Source organism: Momordica charantia (genome assembly GCF_013281855.1).
Source record: "Momordica charantia cultivar OHB3-1 chromosome 11 unlocalized genomic scaffold, Mcharantia_2.0 BLBB01000011.1, whole genome shotgun sequence".
In the NCBI taxonomy this organism is placed as follows: Eukaryota; Viridiplantae; Streptophyta; class Magnoliopsida; order Cucurbitales; family Cucurbitaceae; genus Momordica; species Momordica charantia.
Genome location: NW_028275159.1, coordinates 19,629,065 through 19,651,475, shown reverse-complemented (window position 1 = coordinate 19,651,475; position 22,411 = coordinate 19,629,065). Strand labels below are relative to the sequence as shown.

Below are 22,411 nucleotides of genomic sequence, written 5' to 3'. Positions count from 1 at the left end.
GGTTCCGTTGCCAGGCCGTCGTGACCTTGCCCCTCGACGCTGCTGCTCCGACCTCCCTCTGGTGGGCATCGCTGGCAGCTAGAGTCCTTCGATCTGTCGTATTGGTCGAGTTCGCTGGTTGAACCATGTTCGCTCGCGTGTTGGTTTAAAAGAATTGGGATGACTAAGATTGTCGTTCCCCACAGACGGCGCCAAATGTTTATGCAAGGATATGCACAATAGTGTGTTGCAGATTGCAGCTCGAACTCGGCCTCCGGACCGACCTGAACACTTGGGCAGACCTGCACAAAAAGGTGAGCACTCCGACGATCAAGTCAGTATAGGTCGAATTCCCAGTTTAGTTCGAGGCCAGAAATCATCGTACCTGATCGGGGAGTGAGGCCTTCTACTTATGGGTGGTAGTCCCGCTAATCTCGCGACGGTTACATTCGGTAATCTTGGGACTGTCGGTTACACCCGTTAATCTCGGGACCGACGGTTACGCCCGATAATCACGCCGCTGACAGTTGCTCACATCGGCCCCTACCGAGCTCCCCGGTAGGTCAGACCTGGGCCAGGTTCACCTCGGCCCTCATACTTAGCATTTGTCGACCTTAGTGGCGGCCATCTCGGCTATCCGAGCTGGGCATGACTCATGAGCCATCTTGGAGCACCAATAGGGGTCCTCCACGTGTCCAAGGTATTCCCTTCCCCAAACAACTATGATTGAATTGTTGTTATTTTCTAATTGGTTTTCATGATGAAACTTGTATACCGGTACTATAATCTGTTGTGTCGAAAGCATGTTGAATGTTTATGAGAAGTCGGTAGTGTTTGATGAATGCTGGGTATCTATCAATTATATTTTGGTTAAGTTGTTGGTTGTGCATTTTCTGTGAACGAAGCCTGTTGGAGCTGTTGGGCCACGTTGGACTATTTTAAATTGATTGGTTTTACATATGATCATTTGGTGTATCGCATACTGGACTGTTATGAGATTATTGAAGCATGAGGCATGGCGTAGTAGCAAGTAGGACTCTTGTGAGAGTTTTGAGACATAACGAAGTAAGTAGCACGGGGCGGGTGTGTGCGTTGATGTGTGTTAATAGAAATTGTTCTTGCTGATTTTACATTATAAACATGTTTCTCTTATTATTTTAATTGTTGGACAGGTTTGTGAGGTCGATGCTGTTATTGTAACTTGCGGTTATTTTATATATTGGATATGTATATGACTGGTATTCATGTTTGTTGTCTGCAACTTTAGGAACTTACTGATATTGTATGGTTGGTTGGAAGTGATTAGGATTTGTTATGTTGTGAAAAGCATGTTATGTGAAGAATGTCATAGGGTTGTTTGTTGAAGCTTTGTGTGCACTATGCTGTGAGCAGGTTGGTTGTTGTCAAACTTTGTGTCATGGAGACCCGTGATGCATTGAAATCTTACTAGTGGTTGTGTTGTTGTTGGGCTTTGTGGTGGTTGGTGTTATTAGGGAAGTAGTACTGAAATCCTGGTTGGAGGGTAGAAATGATATGTGGAGTTATGAAAGTTACGAAGTGAATGGGTGAGTGTCAGGGCCTCGGGTATAAATGGTCGAGGGCTGATACGTCACTAATTGGGTATCGAGGCCTCGGGTATAAATGGTCGGGGGTCGATACGCCAATATTGGATAAAGATGAGCGTCGAGGCCTCGGGTATAAATGGTTGGGGGTCGATGCGAGGAGTCTTTCGAAAGGAGAACTATTGGGGCCTTGGGTATAAATGGTCAAGGGCCAATAGATTGTAAGACATCGAGGCCTCGGGTATAAATGGTCGAGGGTCGATGCAGAGTTCAAGGCCTCGGGTATAAATGGTCGAGGGTCGATGCTGCAAGGTCGGGGCTCTGGGTATAAATGGTCAGGGGCCGACTCTACTCGAAGGAGTTAACTGTGGAAGGCTAGAGTAGCTGTAATAAGCGTAGAGGTACTTGAGATGTTAGGGAGACTAGAGGTTAGTGCTGGTAGTTAATGTGTTCCTGGTTGTGGTTGTCACCGAATTATATAGAATGTGTCTATGTTTGAATGCATAATGTGATGAAAAGTATGACTGGGAATGTTTCATGATTTGGTTGAGCATGATGTGTGTGTGTTGATCCTTTAATAAGCATGACACGTTGTTCCTTGATAAGTATGCTATTTGTGCGTGACCCTTCAGATAGGGGCTGCTTACTGAGTACTGTGGTTGTACTCATCCCTCTTTTCCCCTCCAGTTTGCAGGTATCGAGCTAGCTCTTGGGATGGTGATGGCGAGGAGGAGGCTTGATCGGAAGGACCATTAGCTATGCTGCGTGCAATTAATTTCTTTTAGTTAGGATAGTGGTGGCCATTTAATCCTGTAGTTGAGTTGGTAGTGGTTGGTTTTGTTTAGTTTTACTGTCTAAAGGATGTTGTAAGGTTGCCGATTCATTATTCTTTTAGAGCATTAATTTTGTTAGCCTCTTGAACTACGGGATTGTAATCTACTTAGGATATTTATGAATACATTTGTTTAAGTTGATCGTACTTGATTTAGTTTTTGCTTCATTGCCATTCGAGATGTTAATATTCATTTAGTGGATGGTTTATAGTTAGTAAAGGTTTCCTTGAAGGGTTTGGTTAATGTGAAGTCGGTATTAAATGGTTTATCTGTATAGGATGTGAGTTTCTCTTAAAACTTTAGTGTTGCTGTTCTAATTGTTCAAGCTCTCGTGAGTGTTGAAAATTAAAGTAGCGTAGCGTGGTAGCTTTATTGCTTAGTATTGTGGTGAAGATAATTCTTTTGTTTATGTGAAAATTTTAGGTAGTCTTAGTAACGGTCCCTGTTTGGAAATGGTGAAATTCCTGGGGCGTTACAAAACCAACCTCGGATGATGACGAGCCCGATGAGCCACCCTTCACTCAGGCTATCTTGACCGTGTCAATAACGTCCAAAGGTAAGGTCCCGAGCTTTGACAAATATGATAGGTCCGCGGATCCAGTTGTCCATGTGGAGTCCTATGAGTTGTTGATGGACTGCCACGCCTCCCCTAACGCAATGAAGTGCAAGGCGTATTCTGTGGCCATAGAAGGGTCTGTGAGGAAATGGTATCGATGGCTCTTGCCCCACTCCATTTCCTCTTGGAAGCAGCTCCGCAAGGCCTTCGTGGCCCAGTTCGCAACTCAGTAGGAAACTCAACACCCAGCCCAATATTTGCTCACTATAAGGCAAAAGGCGGGGGAAAGCCTGAGAGACTACGTGAGAAGGTTCTTCGTCGCACAGATCACAGTGTCCTATAACAAAAAGTTCGACATGAGTAGCTGAAGTGGTCGTTCGCTAAGAAATCGAAGCTCACTATCAAAGCCAGCATAGATCGAGCTAGGAAGTTCATGCAGGCGAGTGAGCTCATCCAATAGAGAGAGCACCCTCCAAGAACCAGTCCTACGCGTGAAAGAAGGGGTCGGGACAGCTCTAGAAGGTAGCCGCAACATCAACGGTAGTACGACCACTAGCCTCGACAGAAGCAGGACCAGAAGCGTGGACGACTTAAGAGGCATGATCGCTTTACACCTTTGAATGTCCCAATGGCTGAAATTCCAGCCAACATAAAAAACTCGAAGCTAGACTTGCTCACCGAGCCCAATCCCATTGGCCGAGATCTTGAGAAGCGCAGCCAGTCAAAGTTCTATCATTTCCACAAGGACCACAGCCATGACATCTCCGACTGCTATGACCTGAAAAGGCAGATTGAGGGCCTCATTCAGAAAGGGTACTTCAAGAAGCATGTGGGACGAGCTCCTAACGGCGGAGGGAACAGGGCAGGCTGTTCGAAAGAAGAAAAGACAGAGAGAGAGAGGATGCGATCTTCCCCGAAATGCACGGACCGACCTGCTGTGATCAACATGGTCTTCAAAGGACCGAGCGGGGGGCAATCAGGAAACAAACATAAGGCACTGGTGCGAGAAGCCCGCCATGAGGTATGCGCGAGCTACATGCAGCTCGTCCCTTATCGGATCTCATTCTCAGACGAAGGCATTAAGGGCCTGTACACCCCGCACAATAACGCCCTGGTCGTCAAGGCTAAGATCGACCAAGTAACGATCAGGCAGATTTTGATCGACGGAGGTGCCTCCACTAACATATTATCATTCTCTACTTACCTTGCTCTGGAATAGGAGTGAGGCCAACTCAGGCCGGCCCCATCTCGCTGGTCGGTTCTGCAGGAGAACTAGTCCGACCTAAGGGGTGCACCAGCCTTCCGATAACCCTAGGAGAAGGAGACCATCAAATCTCAAGGATGACAGAATTTTTGGTTGTTGAAGCCAAGTCAACGTATAATGCCATATTTGGTTGACTTGTCACCCACGACTTACAAGTCGTGCGGTCCACACTACACCAAGCGATGAGGTAACCAACTCCAAAGGGAGTGGGGACAATAAGGGGCGAGCAGAAGACCTCGAGGGAATGCTACGTGGTAGCTTCTCAAGCCCACCTGCTACGCCATCAGTGGGGGCCCCGAGCTCTAGGTAGACAAGTCACTTGACAAGCAGAGCTGTGGGGAGCCTACAGAAGACTTGAAGCTCGTCCCGTTACTTGGCCCATAGAAGTGCACAAGCATCGGCAAGAAGCTGGGGGCCACCGAGAAGGAAGAGCTCATCCAGTTCCTCAAAAGCAACGCTAACGTGTTCGTTTGGTCACACGAGGACATGCCTGGAATCAATCCCGGCATCATGGTACACCATTTAAATGTAAACCCCTCTGCACGACCTGTAAAACAAAAGAGACGACCTGTAAACTTTGAAAGAATTGCAGCTATTGTAGGAGAAGTCCAAAAACTTTTGAAAGCTGAATATATCAAGGAAGTTAATTACCCTGCGTGGCTCTCAAATGTAGTGTTAGTCAAAAAACCAAATGGAAAATGGAAGATGTTCGTAGACTTCGCTAACTTAAACACGGCGTTTCCAAAAGATAGTTTTTCCCTCTCTCTAAGATCGATCAGCTGATCAATACGACGGTAGGGAATGAGCTCCTCAGCTTCATGGACGCCTACTCATACTATAATTAAATTAATATACACATCCTTGACCAATAGCACACCTCATTCATCACTGAACATGGGCTCTACTACTACAAAGTGATGCCTTTCAAACTAAAAAACGCTGGAACGACTTACCAGCACATGGTCAAGAAAATGTTTACAGACTAGATAGGTCGGAACATGGAGGTGTATGTAGATGACATGCTCGTAAAGAGTAAGAAGACGACCTCTCGTGTCACCGACTTGATAGAGATGTTCGAAGTCCTCCGAAAGTACCAGATGAAGATCAACCCAGAAAAGTGTGTGTTTGGAGTCTCGTTTGGCAAATTCTTAGGGTTTATGGTCAACCAGAGGGGAATAGAAGCGAATCCCGAGAAAATCCAAGCTGTATTAGATATGCAGCCACCTTAGAACTTAAAGCAGCTTTAGTGCCTCAACGAGAACCGCACTGAATCGATTTGTATCACAATCTACGGACAAGTGTTTGCGTTTCTTCAAGGTGCTACGGAAGAAAGATCGCTTTGAATGAACCCAGACTGTCAAGAGGCATTTAACGAACTCAATAGCTACTTGAGCTTGGCACCACTGCTATTAAAACCATTGCCTAGTGAAGAGCTCACACTGTACCTAGTAGTGTCCGCAAATGCAGTAAGCTCAACGTTGGTGAGGCAAGATGATGGTCAGCAGAGCCTGGTGTACTACATGAGCAAGTCCATGACGAACGTTGAGACTCGTTATCTGCAGGTGGAGAAGTTAGCGTTGGCACTAACTGTGGCCGTGCGACGTCTTCGACCTTACTTCCAAGCTCATAGGGTGAAGGTCCTCACTAACTTCCCCCTAAAACAGGTCTTCCAGAAGCCCGAAATCTCGGGGAGACTCATGAAATGGGCTCTCGAGCTAAGTGAGTACGACATAAGGTTCGAGCGAGGAGCTGCATTGAAGGGTCAAGCCGTGGCCGACTTCATAGCTAAGCTCACTCTACTACCAGCTCGGGGGAAGAGAGTTCGAGCAGGTGGGTCCTCAATGTCGATGGCTCCTCGAATGGGGCCAGAGTCCTTCTTTAGGCACCCAGTGGAGATCGGTTTGAGTATGCAGTAAGATTCAACTTCCTTGCCTCCAACAATGAGGCCAAGTATGAAGCACTGGTAGAAGGCCTAAGTGTGGCTAAAGGCATGGGAGCCACGTACTTAGACATAAGGAGCAACTCGCAGCTTGTAGTTAACTAGATTACCGAATAGTACCAAGCCGAAGACAACAGGATGTAGAGATACGTTGCCAAAGGTGCACGGGCTGTTTGTCTCAAGTTCAGGGGTACACCATAGAACGAGTACCGAGTGCAGAAAATGCTAATGTGGACACCTTGGCAAAGCTGGCATCCTCTTATCCAATCGAGTAGCCCAGGTCTGTCCTAGTCGAATTTTGGGGGCTCCCTCTGTTCACAAGACAGAGGCAATGAATATCCAAACTGTGATACTGACCTGGATGGACCATATAAAAGCCTTCCTCCGAGAGAAACTCTCAGAACAGGTCGATCTCAAGATGATGCGGTGTAAGACGGTGGGGTACGTTCTTCGAGGTGATGTGCTATACAAGAGGGGGTTCTCCCTTCTGTTGTTGAGGTGTCTGGACCTAGAAGAGGCGAATTACGCCTTGAGAGAGATCCAAGAAAGGGTTTGCGGTAACCATGCAGGGGGCCAATCTCTTGTCACTAAGCTGATTAAGCAGGGTTATTATTGGCCCACCATGGGACGAGATGCAATGGAGTTCGCACGACGATGTGATCGATGCCAACGGTTTGCTACAGCTATGCACCAGCCGCTCAAGCTCCTTACGCTAATCTCAGCCCCTGGCCATTCACTCAATGGGGGATTGACCTCATTGGACCTCTCCCGCAGGGAAAGGCCAAACAAGATTTGCAGTAGTGGTCGTGGATTACTTCACTAAATGGGTGGAGGCCGAGTCGTTAGCCACTATAACCGAGGCCAAAATCACGAACTTCGTGTGGACTAGTCTCATTTTCAGGTTTGGCATACCCCACGCCATTATAACTGACAATGAAAAGCAGTTCGAGAACCCCAAGTTCAACAAGTTTTGTGAACAGCTCGGGATAAAGCATTTTAGCTCCTTACCAGCTCATCCGCAGGCCAATGGCCAGGTTGAAGCTATCAACAAGATCCTTAAGGGTGGTCTGAAGTTAAGGCTGGAGGACCGCAAAGGCCGATGGGTTGAGGAGTTGCCCGACGTGTTGTGGTCGTATAGGACGACCATGGAACTCAATTGGGGAAACCTCATTTGCCCTGGCTTTTGGCACAGAAGTCATAGTGCCAATCGAGATCGGTCTACCGACAACTCAGACCGAAGCCCTCAACGCACCGTTTAACAACAAAAAGCTTTGCCTAAACCTCGACCTCCTTGAGAAGAGAAGGGAGACCTCGCAGCTTGAGCTTGCTGAATAGCAGAGGTGAGCAAAGCGACATTATGATGCAAGGGTAAAATTGTGCCGTTTCCGACCTGGAGACCTCATTCTACACAAAATTATACAAAAAGGTAGAGCCCTGGAGCCGACCTGAGAAGGCCCATTCCATGTGAAGTACGAAAAGCGAGCTGGGACATACGCCTTGACCGACCTGGAAGGGAAGCAATTACCCCACTCATGGAATGCGCAGCACTTACGGATATATTATCATTAAATACGGGCGAGCAAACTGCTTAGAAATATTGTACATATAGTGAAGAATTTCATTGTAACTCCCTTTTGTTGCGTCCACACAACTGTGTTGACAACACGTGAAAGTATACAAGATTCGTCGGTTGTAGCACGTAACGAGGGCGTATCCACAGAGATATTTTGTTGTATTTTAACGATAAAAGCATATACCAACAAATAAAAATGTACAGGGTTTGAGTATGTATATTATCTAGGAGAAATAAAGTAAAGTAATAACAAGACGACATAAACTTGCAAGGGACGATAGTATTGAAGCTGTCAACACAAGAAAGCAGTAGCGTAGAAAGCGATAATGGGGGAATAACAGATATGAAAAAGGCGAGGGAGATTCAGCATACTAGCACAAGTTATCAACATACCCTCTATCGTAGCTAACATTTATTAGTGCCCAGCTCGACTCGGTTCCCTTCCGAGACACCCCAAACATGAGTAAGTACAACTCCCGTTGCTAAATACCCAAGCAATAAAGCCAAGCTATAGGCATGATTAGGGGACCCCATTCCTGAGTATCCCTATAGCTATAGAAAAGCGCTAATCACAAGCAAAACAAATCAACACCTACAAGCCCTTCCGGGTCAATACAGAAGCTAGCATACACGAAACAGCAGCCAACAGTAACGTGAAGATTAAGAAATGAAATCAGATTTGCTTAAAAATAAATGTAGTAGCTAGAAGTTCGATCCCAAGTTAGTTACAGCATGTAAATCTCCTCTAAAATGGGGTTTAACTCATAATGGGTAAAGAAAACAAAATGGAAGAAGAAGAAATACATCTCATAGCAGAAAAATAGCTAAATAACATAGAAGAATAAGTAGTCACCTCATTCCAGCAGGCGAGCTTCCCCTTTCTGGCGTCAGCTCTCCTCCTGAAAATGGGTATATTTCGTTCCCTTGTCTTTTCATCTCTTAGTTTTTGTCTCTTTTGGGATCTGCGTGTCTGTCGGCTAGGGCAACATACCTTTTAAATATCGGGTCCCATTTTTAGGGCACCCGACTAGAGATTGTACGGAAATAAGTGAATCCCGTGTTTTTTAATTAACTGTACAGACACTCATGCTCTGGCATTGTAATGCTCCAGCATTTATATGCTCTAGTTCAACACTTCCTTCTCTTCTTAGTTCTTCTTTAAAAACTTGTGCAAATGAACCACAAATACGAGAGTTTATGCTATTTTTCTGCCAAAGTTCTCAAGGCTAAGGATATTTAGCTAAGAATTTGCAATTGAACAATATTCATGCTAATTATGACCTAAAACCAACATACTTTGACATTTTAATGCACATTTTCACGTAAATAATCACCAGAATAACTCTCTTTTGGAGAGTTATCACACCCCCAAACTTAAAATCTTGCTTGTCCCCAAGCAAGAGCATGCATTTCAGTTCATAAAATAAAAAAGGCATTGGAAATTTGTACTTCAAACAATCTAATCTTCTTCCTCAACCGTCTACGTCTAGCCAACTATGCTAAAGCTTAAGAGCTCTGCTAAAATACATCAGCTGGAGCAAGGGAATGAGAGCAGCTTAGATTTGCACAAACTTTTGAAGATGCTATTTCTACTCAACCCTAACTTCCTTCTACTTCCCAACCTCAAATTTAGCTTCTCCTAGAAAGTCCTTTCTCAAGCTCCATTTCACTAGCCTAAACCTTTAACCTTTGCACTGCCAACTTGGGTTTCTTCAACCATTGGCTACTAGCCCTTCCTAATCCTGTAGCCTTTTTATGCTCTAGATATGGGCTATTAGCCCTTCCTTTATTGCGAGCTTTTTTTTTGAAAAAAGATGGGCTGAATTACAGGATTAAAAATATTCATGGTTATATACAAGTGTTACTAAAGATTTAAGAACTAAAGGTTCACTTCCCCAAACTTAAAAGGTTGCATTGTTCTCGATGCGACTAAGGACATCTACATTACAATGCTCTAGCACGCCCCCAAACTTAAAGCGAAAATGTAGTGTAAATTATAATGAAATTCGCTAGTTGGAAATATTGAAGAATATGAAGGGCTAATGCTAACAACTAAGGGGAACTAAGAGAAATCCAGGCCAACTATACAAAGATAAGGGGTGGCTTTGGATAGGTGGCCTTTGAAATTCTTCTCTAGGGTAAGCGTTACTTGGGGTCAGTGTTGCTAGAGGGATGCAGGGCATAGTTGAGCAAGCATGGACCAAATGCTGGGGCAAAAGAAAGCTAGCTAGCATTAAAAAGCTCCAGCATCAGCAGATATACTATACATTAGCAGGCTCTAACATAACGACTATTTATAAAAAGTGAAGCATCAGACAGATGATGAGAACACAAAATTTTCAAAAACTTCTACTATTACATTTAATATTGTGGGGGGGGGGGGTCAATTTTTTGGTCAAGACAAAAGGACAGGGACTTCCTTTTTCGGTCAAGCAGAACTTTCTTCTTCACTTTCTTCTTCCTCTGAAGAGTCGCTCATAGGCTGATCTTCCTCTTTAAAGCTTTCGGATTGCTCTAGCAATTCCCTCAGACGGGCCGGCACAAGGGATGGGGATGGGGCTACTGCTCTAAAATGCTCCGGCGCTGCCAGGATACTCGCATCTCTCTTTTTTGCCTTCTCAGTAGATGCAGATTGGGTCTCCTCCATTTATGAGAGCTGCTTTTGCATTTTGGTGAGCTAGGCCATCATTTCATTGATGGCCACATTCTGCACAGCTCCATGGCCAGTAGGGTCCTAGTTCATTAGTCTTTCCACCATAATCCTATCTATCACCAACTTGTTCTTGATGGGCTCTTCATCATCTAAGACGGGCACATCTCTACGAAGGCAGAGCTTGCTAATGAGGCTGGGGAAAAACAGACGGTCGGTTTTCTTCGTTGCACTGAGCGACCTTGCAAAATGCAGGCCAATAGAAGGACTCTGTCATTCATAACAGACGAATCATGCGTGGTAGGCATGACCCAGCTCTTGACGAAGTACAGCCAAACGCTAGCTTCCCCTGTGAGTTGACCAGATTTCATCGATCAGGCACCCTTGTCTGTCACTTACCAAACCGCACCCTCAATTCCTACCAAATGTAGGGCATTATCAAGCTCCCGCATAGAGGGCTGCTGGATCATCGCATTGAATTGAGCCTCTAGATTGTTGGGCAACTTAAGCAGCTTGTTGGTCCTCTCCGGCGTCCACTCAATTTCTACCTCCTGCACCGTAGTTTGTTTGTTGGGACTTTCTCTACCTTTAAAAAGATTAGAGACTCGTGCAAGCACACAAAGTCACAAGTAATACTCGGAAGTAATCCAAGGTCGAATCCTCAGGGACTTGTTGCTTTTCAAAATCAAGTAATGTAGTGAAATGGTTCAAATATGCAATTCTGATTTAGGGAGAAACATAGTGGTGAAATGTTGTTGTTTGGGGTTTTAACTAACAAGCAATTTAATGAAACTCAACCTCCTTGTCTCCTACCTTGGTTTTGATGCAAAACATGGAAAACACACTATGTTGGGAAAATGCACCAAGCGCAATTCCTGACTTTTCTTGGGATTTGAGTTCTACTCTTTCACTACCGCTTTTGGTTGTTGCAGAGGCTAGGGTGACCTACAATCATATTCTTATGTGTGATTACAATCCTAGAGAATATCTACCAACTCATTTGCATTATGGGTTAGAGGGCCTATGCCTACGACAATGTTTTATGCTTATTCCTAAGTCACAGCCCATATTGGTTTCCTATTATTTTACCTAACTTACCTTTCTCAAGGTTGGGCTTAGGTGTTGCCACTAGTCGAATGGAAAAAAAGACATAAAGAGAAGTTTTTAGAATCCAACCAAAAAAAAGTGATAGGCGCAATCTGGCAAAAATCCCGAGCGTGTTGAAAATCATATCATTTCACTAAGGCATTCCACAAGGAGGTTGATAACTAATTTAAAACATAATTAAATGAAAGTAAATGCATGAAAGCATAAAGAAAGTATTTTTCATTGAATTTAAATGAATAAATAAGCCGTATAAGGAGTTCTAGCTTGACCCTCTTCTCTCTCGAGCGTGAGAGGAGTTGAAACTCGCTAAAAAACTTTAAAAGAATAGAATGAACAAAGAACGGAAGTAAGAACTCAAATTAAAATCAATACGAAAGGTAAAAGCGTGAAAAACGAAGAAATGAACAACTAGAACATAGAACATAAACCCTAAAAACGTGTTCTACAACTAGAGAGCATCTAAAAGAAGATGAAATGAAGCTTGGAAGAGATGATTTTCTGAGGGATGGATGGCTTCCTTTTATAGCACCATAGGTTGGTCGAAACTCCCCTCCATTTTAGGTGGAAAAGGATTTAGATTCACCTAACCACCTCACTTGGACTTGGACTCACGGTTTTGAACATGTGGGAAATGTCCTCCTTGCCCTTCATTAATCAAAACGTGTGTTTTCACAAATTGCCTCCAAAAATGCGTCGGACGCACTTCTACAAAAACAGAATTCTGTTATTTTCTTCCAACTTTGACCGCATTTATCTCATATTTTTCCTAAAGTACCATAGTTTGACTTTTATGCAAAAATAATCTAGGTATGTTCTACTTTAAGAATATGTGGTCCTTTTTGGCAAATAATAATGGGAAATGGGTTAAAAATGTGGTCAAATAGGGCTACCGACACATGTTTCTGCAATAAAAAGTCAACCCTAACAGTGTCCCACTCTATCAAGGTCAAAGTTGGCATATAATTTCCTCACAAGCGTTGGCAAAACCGACATAAGAGGAGCACAGAAATGCTCCCACTTTAATCGCGTGGCTCCATCCTTCAGAAATTGGGGCATCTCCGCCTCCAAAAAACTTTTTTCCAGGTACAAGTCCCTGTTCTTTATCGTTCTGTAGCTCACCCTCGCCTCCGGATCAACGAACTTCTGGAATGCCACCTGGCCAGCAGGGACCACCGTGATGCGCTTGGAGGAGCTCGGGTTGGAGGAATCTGGGAAATAGAGACCATCCGACTGCGACACGTCGCTTCAGATGCGGAAGCGGATTTTGTGGCTTTTGTTTTGATATGAGGCGGTGGAGGCACTTTTGGTGTTTTCTTCTTCTTAGCTGGGCTGAGGCTTGGGACAAATTGTGCTTGCCGCTTGCTTTTTCGAGTTCGCGAGATCGATCCATTAATCGTTGTGGATTTGGAGGAGACAGGAGGATGAATTTCTTCTACAAGGATGGGGAGAGGGATGGTGGAAGTTGAAGGAGGTGTGGTCGTGGGTTGTGGAGTCTGTGGAAGGGTGGGTAAAGGGGGCGGATTGTCAGTAATGGCGGGAGGATTTTCAGTGAGAGGTGGAGGAGCGGTGAGCTTTTCTGGGTTTTCACCAGCAGGTAAAGTCTTGTCAGGTTGGGTCTGAGAGGAGGAGGCAGTAGGGTCAGGGGCGTTTACCTGACGACTGTCAACTGGAGGAGGCGGCGGTGGAAGCTCAAAGTCAGCCGGAGTGTTCTCCGAGCTGATGGGGCTTTGCTGGGCAAGACTCTGCTCATTAGAGGTTTCCGACGGAATGGTTTCAACGGCCTCCTTGAAGTTGCCGCTCGACCCAGAACTTGCTGAGAGTTCCAACTTCAGTGCTCTCTTCCTATTCGCCTTGTATTTGATTCAAGACATTGTGGATTAGGGTTTTGAGAAGAAGATGAGGGTTTTGGGAATTTAAAAGGAGAAGGGGGTGGTACGGTTATGGTGCAGAGTACGGAGAGAAGAATGAGGGAAACGTGGGTCTTAAAGGAAAACATAAAGTTGTTGTGGCTCATTAAAGAAAATATCTCTCATGATTTTCTTCCAATTAATGGAAATAAAATTTCCCCTCAAAATTAAAAATAATATCCCCTCAAATCTCTAGCAATTATGCTTTATTCCCAAAAATTGAAAGTTTTACTTACCTCTCTCCTTGGAAGTCGAAATTTGCTATAAATACCTTTTTTGCATGTCTGCCAAGCCCTGACGCTCTCACCTACCTTGTTCTTTCGTGTCAGATGCATCATGGCGTCATCACTGCATGCCCTTTTTGAAAGTTATCCACTCAACCTGATTTTTAATTATTTCCCCCCTAAAAACAAAAATGAAAGCCGATTTAAATTCAAAATGTCAGATAAAACAATTAAACATCTAAATTTCTAAATTTAAAACTGCAGCAATAAAATAATTAATCATCAAATCCTGCTCTCTTTATTCCGTTGTTGGTTCCTTAGTCCGTGACCAAGTGGTGAGCTCCAGCATCTCTCACCACGCTCTCGTCAAAGAAATGCTTTAGCCTCTGCCCGTTCATGGTAAATTCTCTTCCTGAATCCATTTCTTGTACCTTCCCTGCTCCATGTGGGAATACATGTGAAACTAAAACTGGACCTAACCATCTCGATTTGAGCTTCCCTGGGAAAAGTTTGAGTCTTGAGTTGAAAAGCAACAGTTGCTATCCTTTCTCAAACTTCCTAGGATTGATTTTTGCATCGTGTCATCGCTTTGTCTTTTCCTTATATACTTGGCATTTTCGTAAGCGTCTCTGCGTAATTCTTCAAGCTCTAGCAATTGTAAGCGACGAACATCTCCTGCTGCAGCATAATCCAAATTTAACTTTTTCACAGCCCAAAAGGTTACGACTTCCAAGCCCTGACGCTCTCACCTACCTTGTTCTTTTTCAAGAACATTCAAGAACTTTTTTGCATGTCTGCCAAGCCCTGACGCTCTCACCTGCCCTGACGCTCCAGCTTCAATGGAAGATGGCAAGGTTTTCCAAAAACTAATTTGTATGGAGATGTGCCCAGAGGTGTCTTGAATGTTGTGCGATAAGCCCACAACGTGTAGTCCAACTTCATCGCCCAATCTCTTCGATTTATGCTAACCATTTTTTCCAATATGCTCTTGATCTCTCTATTAGATATCTCAACTTGCCTATTTGACTAGGGGTGATAAGTTGTGGATACTTTGTATCTGATGTTATACTTGGCAAGGAGAGATGTTATAGCTTTGTTGATGAAGTAGGAGCCTTGGTCACTAATCAAAGCTCTGGGTGTACCAAATCTCGAGAATATTTGCTTGTGGAGAAACTTTGCTACCACTTTGACATCACTGTTGGCGCATGCCACTGCCTCGACCCATTTTGATACATAATTGATCGCTAATAAAACGAAAAGGTTTCCATTAGATGGAGGAAATGGTCTCATGAAGTCCATGCCTCATACATCAAAAAGCTCCACCTCTAAGATGTTTGTGAGAGGCATCTCTGACCTCTTGGAAATATTTCCAACTCTTTGGCATTCATTGCAATGTTGCACTAGCTCATATACATCCTTAAAAATGGTGGGCCAAAAGTATCCGCTCTGGAAAACTTTTGCTGCTGTGCGCTGCCCTCTAAAGTGGCCACCGTATGGTGCCGAATGACATTTAGCTAGCACCTGTCGTGCTTCAGCATTGGCGATGCATCTTCTGATCACTTTATCTTGGCCAATCCTATAGAGATATGGGTCATCCCACAAGTAAAACTTACTCTCATACAAAAACCTATTCAGTTGTTGCTTGTTCTTGTCCGCTGGCAGAATTCCACTAGCAATATAGTTGGCTAGATCTGCAAACCATGGTTCCTCATCTTCATTCAGAACTCCAATAGCCAACACTTGCTCATCTAGGAAGGTCCTTCTAATTTCTGTCTCATGCTTTGAGCATTCTAGAGTAAGCAACCTAGATAAGTGGTCAGCAACCAAATTTTTTGTTCCCTTCCTGTCCTTGATCTCTATATCGAATTCTTGCAGTAGTAAAATCCAGCGGATGAGCCTTGGTTTAGCATCCTTCTTTGTCAGTAAATACTTCAGAGCAGCATGGTCCGTGTAAACAATCACCTTTGACCCTACTAGATATGCTCTAAATTTTTCAAATGCAAACACCACTACTAAAAGCTATTTCTCTATTGTGGTGTAATTAATCTATGCCTCGATCAAAGTTTTGCTGGCGTAATATATCGGATGCAGCAGCTTCCCTCTGCGCTGAGCAAGAACTGTTCCCACAGCATAGTCACTGCCATCGAACATTAGTTCAAAGGGCTGGTTCCAATCTGGAGCTGTTATTATTAGAGCATGGGTGAGAGCATTCTTCAGCGTATTGAAAACCTGCAAACATTCAAATGTGAAGTTAAATTCTTTATCAATCTCAAGCAAAGATAGAGAGGTTTAGAGATTTTTGAAAACTCTTTAATAAATCTACGATAAAAACCAGCATGCCACAGGAAACTGTGAATGCCCTTGTCATTCATGGGTGGGGGTAATTTCTCAATAGCCTCAATCTTTGCTTTTTCCACTTCTATGCCCTTGCTATAGACTCTGTGCCCTAGCATAATTCCTTCTTCCACCATGAAGAGACACTTTTCCCAATTCAGGACTAAGTTTCTTTCTTCACATCTTTGCAACACCTTCTTCAGGTTGTCCAAACATTCTGCAAATGACCTTCCAAACACCGAAAAGTCGTCCATAAACACCTCTACCACTGATTCTACCAAGTCAGAAAAGATAGCCATCATACACCTTTGGAACGTTGCTCGAGCATTACAAAGCCCGAAGGGCATCCTTCTGAAAGCAAATGTTCCATAGGGATATGTAAAAGTCGTCTTCTGCTGATCTTGAGGAGCAATTGTAATCTGATTATAACCATTGTAGCAGTCTAAAAAGCAGTAATACTCTTGACCTACCAGCCTGTCCAGCATTTGGTCAATGAAGGGGAGAAGAAAGTGGTCATTCTTTGTGGCTTTGTTCAGCTTGCGGTTACGCCATCCATATATTGTCCTCATGGGTATCAGCTCATTCTTCGCGTTCTCCACTACAGTCATGCCTCATTTCTTAGGAACACATTGCACTGGACTTACCCATTTGCTATCTGAAATTAGGTATATGATTCCTGCATCTAACCACCTGATAATGTCTTTCTTTACAACCTCCTTCATAGCCAAATTAAGTCTACGCTGGGGCTCTATAGAGTTCTTGCAGTTCTCCTCTAGCACAATCTTATGCATACAAAAGCTGGGGTTTATCCCTTTGATATCAGCAATAGTCCATCCAATTGCTCTCTGATGTGCCTTGAGTACACTCAACAGCATTTGCTCCTTTTCCAAGGGTAAGTTCGCTGCTATGATGATTGGCAATGTCTAAGGTAAGCATATTTCAGATGCTGCGACAATACCTTAAGCTCCAGTACTGGCGGCTCTTCAATAGATGGCTTAAGTAATCTAAGCTCCGGGTTTGTATGGTCTAAGGACTCATACATTCTCTTCACAAATCCTTCATTGGCATTCATGCATTTTGACTGGACATCTTCTAGTTCCTCTTCAAATGCGTCGGCAAGACTTTCAGCGTTAACTACTTCTATATGCTCCAGCATAGCTTCTGTTTCTAACTCCTCCATGAATGCTTCATCCAATATCTTTAATACCGAGCACTCTTCTGATTCAGCAGGAAATTTCATAGAGTCATGCACTGAGAATTTCACTTCTTGATCCTGCACACGCATTGTCAGCTCTCCTTTGTGGAAATCTACCAAAGCTCTCCCAGTTGCAAGGAATGGTCTTCCAAGAATAATAGGAACCTTCTTATCTGCATCATAATCCAAAATAATGAAGTCAACAAGGAAAATAAATTTATCTACTTGTACCAAAACATCTTCAATTTTTCCCTCTAGATGCGTAATGGATCGATCCCCCAGCTGCAATGTCACTATTGTGGGCCTTGCTTCTCCAATGCCCAATTTTCTGTAGTTTGATAACCGCATGAGATTGATGCTGGCGCCCAGATCACATAAGGCAAGTCTTATCTGTTGTCCTCCAATTGAAACTGGTATGGTAAAACTCCCAGGATCTTTCGTCTTTGTATGAATTTTACTTGTGAGTATGGTATTGCAAGCTTTTGCATTGCTACAGTCTCATACTCTCCCAGCGTTCTCTTCTTTGTGAGTATCTCTTTCACGAACCTCACATAATTTGGCATTTGCTCTAGAGCTTCCACTAACGGTATGTTCACGTGCAGTTGCTTCAAGACATCTAAAAACTTCTTGAATTGAACATTCTTCTCTTTCTTCTATAACCGTTTAGGATATGGTGGCACTGGTTTGTATTCTGCTGGGGCATTTTCATGCTCTGCCAGCCTTCTTTGCTCAGGCACTATGTTTTGCTCAGCCTTCTTTAGCTATTTGCTCTGGTGGAGTAAATACAACTACTTCTGCTGGCTCATTGTCATGTTCTGACTGAGTTTTTCCTTAGTCAACTTGAGTAGGTCCCTTGATTGATGCTGGAGCATTTGGGTGTACCGGAGGTAATGCTTTTCCACTTCGCAAAGTAAGGGCCTTGCATTGTTCCCTACCGTCTCTCTGTGGCACTTCTATATCGCTAGGCAATGCTCCAACCAGTCTGCTTTTCAAACCCGTAGCTAACTAGCCTACTTGCAACTCTAGGTTCCTTAATGATGCATCCTGGCTTTGCACAGTGACGTTATTATTGGCCATGTATTGCTTCATAAGCTTTTCCAATGATGCAAATGATCCTTCTAATTGCCTTTATGCTACCATCTGTCTTTGATTCACAAAACCAGGAGGATAACTTACCTTATGCTGAAATGCTGGAGCATTGGATGTTCCAGCATTGTGTCCTCCTTGATTGCCGCTCCAACTAAAATTGGGGTGATTCCTCTAGCCAGGATTGTAAGTGTTCGAATTCGGATTGTTTCTACTATTCTGCGGGTTCCCTAAGTAATAAACTAACTTAAGTTTTCCAGGGCAGTTGTTATAATGGTGGTCTCCCTCGCAGAAAGAACAAGAAATCCCTTGAATTTGATTGACATTAGCCTTACCAGCTGATGCTCTAGCAGAACTTTGCTGCGTTATACTCCTCATTACCAAGTTTGTCCGATTCTCAATCTTTAAATTCAATGTAGTTTATGATCCAGACTCAACTAGCCCCTTACTTGATTTTCCTTGAACAGCTCTAGGATCAGACCATGAGTGATTGTTTGATGATATTCTTTCTAAAATATTTAATGCTTCAGCATAGAGTTTTGCTAGCAAAGCCTCATTTACGGAGGCATCAATTACTAAGCGTGTGGCATCATCCAGACCTTTATAATATGTCTTTATCTGGATACATCTTGGGATCCCATGGTGCGGACATCTCTGCAACAATCGCTTGAAACGCTCCCAGGATTCACTAACTGATTCTCTAGCAAATTACTGAAAATTATTGATCTCACTGTGGTACTTAGCATTTTTGCTGGGTGGGAATTATTCATCAAAAACTTCTCAGCCAAGTCATCCAATCTTGTAATAGACTCCGAAGGAAGGGACTACAACCATGTTCTGGCTTCATCTCTAATTGAATACGGAAATAGCTTAAGCCTTAGCACTTCTTTGCTCAATCCATCGTCCTTGAATGAATTGCAAACTCCCATAAAGAATTTCAGATGTTAATGCGGGTCCTCCGTAACATGTCCATGAAATTGACCCACTGTCTCGAGCATCTGAAACATCACTGGTTTCAACTCAAATTTGGAAGCTTCAATTTCTGGCTCCGTGACAACAGGGTTGAAATTGTAAAATGCCAGAGCTGCATATGCTCGGATTTCCCTATCGATGTCGTCTGCTAAGTGTACATCGTTGAGAGTGGGCACTACTACATCAGGGTTAGCAGCGACAGGAACCTCATCTACTATTTCCTCTATCCTCACAATGGGTCTTATAGGCGCATTGGGCTGAACTGGCAGATTCATTCTGTCCATTTTGGGTGCCGCTTGTTGTCGCCTCTACTCTCGTATATTTCTGCGGAAGGTACGCTCTATTTCGTGGTCAATAATATATTCTAATCCTTCGTAGTTGTTCATGCACCTCGCAAAAACACATAGCAAAATACAAATGTAAAAACAAGAAAAATCACTTTAGCACCGTATTGACAAATATCAATGTTAAAATAAAATCGCAAAAATCCCCGACAACGGCGCCAAAAACCTGTTATGTCTACACAATTGTGTTGACAACACGTGCAAGTATACACGATTCGTCGGTTGTAACACGTAACGAGTGTTGGGTGTGTTGTCCTAAACTCATAGTTTGTATTTGTGTAAAAACAAATTTATATTCGATAAAGTTTTATTCAATCATTTTGTTGAATTCATAGCATTGCATTGTCCAAAATCCAATAAAATAAACATCCAAGGTTATTATCATGTAATCGGGACAGTATATATATTGGGTATATATTTGATATACTGAGTATATATTTGATATACCCCTAATATACTGGGTATATATTTCGTATACCCTTGATATACAAGTGGATAATGTCCCAAGAATAACCTAAAGGGTCTATAGTATATGGATAAGGTTGGGTACCTTATCCTGGCAACACTATGGATACGGCCCACTTTGTAAATGTTATAGACGACCCGATCCAAGTTATTCATGTGGAGACATGCGAGTGGGGGTATCCTATACAATGAGTTTGTATAAGATCGGACCGCGAAATAGCCAATCTTTAGATGTAACACCACTGATTAACAGATTGTTATTTCATAGGATGACCAGGCAACTCATTCACAATCCTGAGTGAGTTATGGACTCCTGCCCGTGAGGACTTGTCTTTTGATATGTATGGGTGAGAGTGGCTTGAGTCACCGACTCAAAAATCCTACCATTTTGGGGACGAGACGGAGTGGGGAGTTGGGAACATAACTTCACAAGATGAAATTCACTCCTCCCCGACTTTAGGGGAGTAGATGAGTGTTCTCTTTAGTGCTGACTCCGGGACTTGAACAAGGGGCCCCACCCTCTCACTGACCCAAGAGAGACTTCCAGTTATTGGTCAAACCTTAACCAGATTGTTCATTAGAGGATCAGCGCTACTTAAGGTATAAGATGTAACACAGGGGTAAAATGGTAATTTGACCCATCTGTGGTTACGAATACTCGTGAAGGATTGACTCATCGTCAATGGTCAATATCCGTAGACACAGAAATACTTTATAGTGAGAAGAGTTCAGCTGCGGGTTTTTAGTGGAGTAACCTATAGTTAACGTATGTTGATTAAAGTGGTTAATGAGTTTAACCAATTAATCTCGTAACCTTGGAGCTTCTGATCTATAGGTCCATTAGGTCTCATTGCTAGCTCGTAAAGGGTAATTAAGAACATTAAGTCTTGGAAAGAATTTGAATTGTTCAAATTTAATTACAAGGAATTTGAGTTAATTGTGTATGACACAATTTAATATGATGTATGATGATGGATTACAAAACTATATATTATGATAGAATAATATGAATTGGATTAATATTAAAACTATAGGTTAAAGTTTAATTTGAATTAGATTCATATTATAGCTATAGGTTAAATTTAATGTGAATTGGATTCATATTGAATACTATAGGTTACGAGGGATATGTATATTTGAAAATGATTCAAATATTAATTAATTTAATTAAATGTGATTTAATTAAATTATGTTTATTTATTTAATTAATTAATTAAATTAAATATAAATTAATTAATATATATATATATATATATATATTTGTTAATTATGGTAATTACCATAATTAACAAACTCACCACCCCCGAGCAATTTTGCTAGGAAAATGGTGAGGTGGAGAGTGGAAAGTTTCTTCCCCTTTCCCTCCTCCCTCATCCTTTACAAAACACACGGATTTTCCCTCTTTTTTGGTTAACGATCTGATCAAAAACTAGATCACTCTCTTAAGATCTCAAATTTAATTCCTTGAGTTTTTCTCTCCAAGAACTTAGATCCCACAATCCGGTTCTTAATCCTTGAGGATAGCAAGGTTACTAAGTGGTGGTGTTCAATCACGCATACGAGAACGACAGTTCGTGCTATCACAAGATCTGTGCTCGGGGAAGAACTTTTTCCAATGGTCTTCAAATGTAAGTTCTTTTCTTTCCCAAGAGGCTTAACCTCTACACTTAAATAGAACGGTTCTAGTTTTATGAAAACTGATATCGTTCCATTTCTAAAATCGAATTGAATGGCAAGCGATCAACCGCTTATGCTTGGGATTCGATCCCTTCAACGAGGTCGTATCCACACGGATTTTTGGTTGTATTTTAACGATAAAAACATATACCAACAAATAAAACTGTACAGGGTTTGAGTATGTATATTATCTAGGAGAAATAAAGTAAAGTAATAACAAGACGACAGAAAAGCAAAGTAATAACAAGACGACAGAAGCTTGCAAGGGACGATAGTATTGAAGCTGTCAACACGAGAAAGCAGTAGCACAGAAAGCGATAATGGGGGGATAACATATATGAAAAAGGCGGGGGAGATTCAGCATACTGTCACAAGTTATCAACATACCCTCTAGCGTAGCTAACATTTATTAGTCCCTAGCTCGACTCGGTTCCCTTCCGAGACACTCCAAACATGAGTATGTACAACTTTCGTTGCTAAATACCCAAGCAATAAACCCAAGCTATAGGCATGATTAGGGAACTCCATTCCTGAGTATCCCTATAGCTATAGAAAAGCGCTAATTAGAAGAAAAACAAATCAGCACCCACAAGCCCTTCCGAGTCAATACAGAAGTTAGCGTACACGAAAGAGCGGCGAACAGTAACGCGAAGATTAAGAAATGAAATCAGATTTGCTTAAAAATAAATGTAGCAGCTAGAGGTTCGGTCTCAAATCAGTTACAACATGTAAATCTCCCCCAAA

General features: G+C 42.8%; 2 protein-coding genes across 2 annotated transcripts; one reads left to right on the top strand and one right to left on the bottom strand.

The window, feature by feature from the left end:
* Positions 1–3,558: 3,558 nt before the first annotated feature.
* LOC111025477 (uncharacterized) lies at positions 3,559–4,149 on the top strand. Its single transcript, XM_088120168.1, has one exon. It carries the CDS (start codon positions 3,559–3,561, stop codon positions 4,147–4,149), a length of 591 nt encoding a protein of 196 aa, XP_087976294.1.
* Positions 4,150–14,896: 10,747 nt separating this feature from the next.
* On the bottom strand, positions 14,897–19,465 carry LOC148208273 (uncharacterized). Its single transcript, XM_088120167.1, has 8 exons — positions 19,196–19,465; positions 19,041–19,114; positions 18,300–18,363; positions 16,887–17,564; positions 16,573–16,782; positions 15,931–16,347; positions 15,684–15,823; positions 14,897–15,578 (listed from the first exon to the last, which is right to left on the bottom strand). The coding sequence occupies exons 1-8, from the start codon at positions 19,463–19,465 to the stop codon at positions 14,897–14,899; spliced, it is 2,535 nt and encodes an 844-aa protein (XP_087976293.1).
* Positions 19,466–22,411: the final 2,946 nt, after the last annotated feature.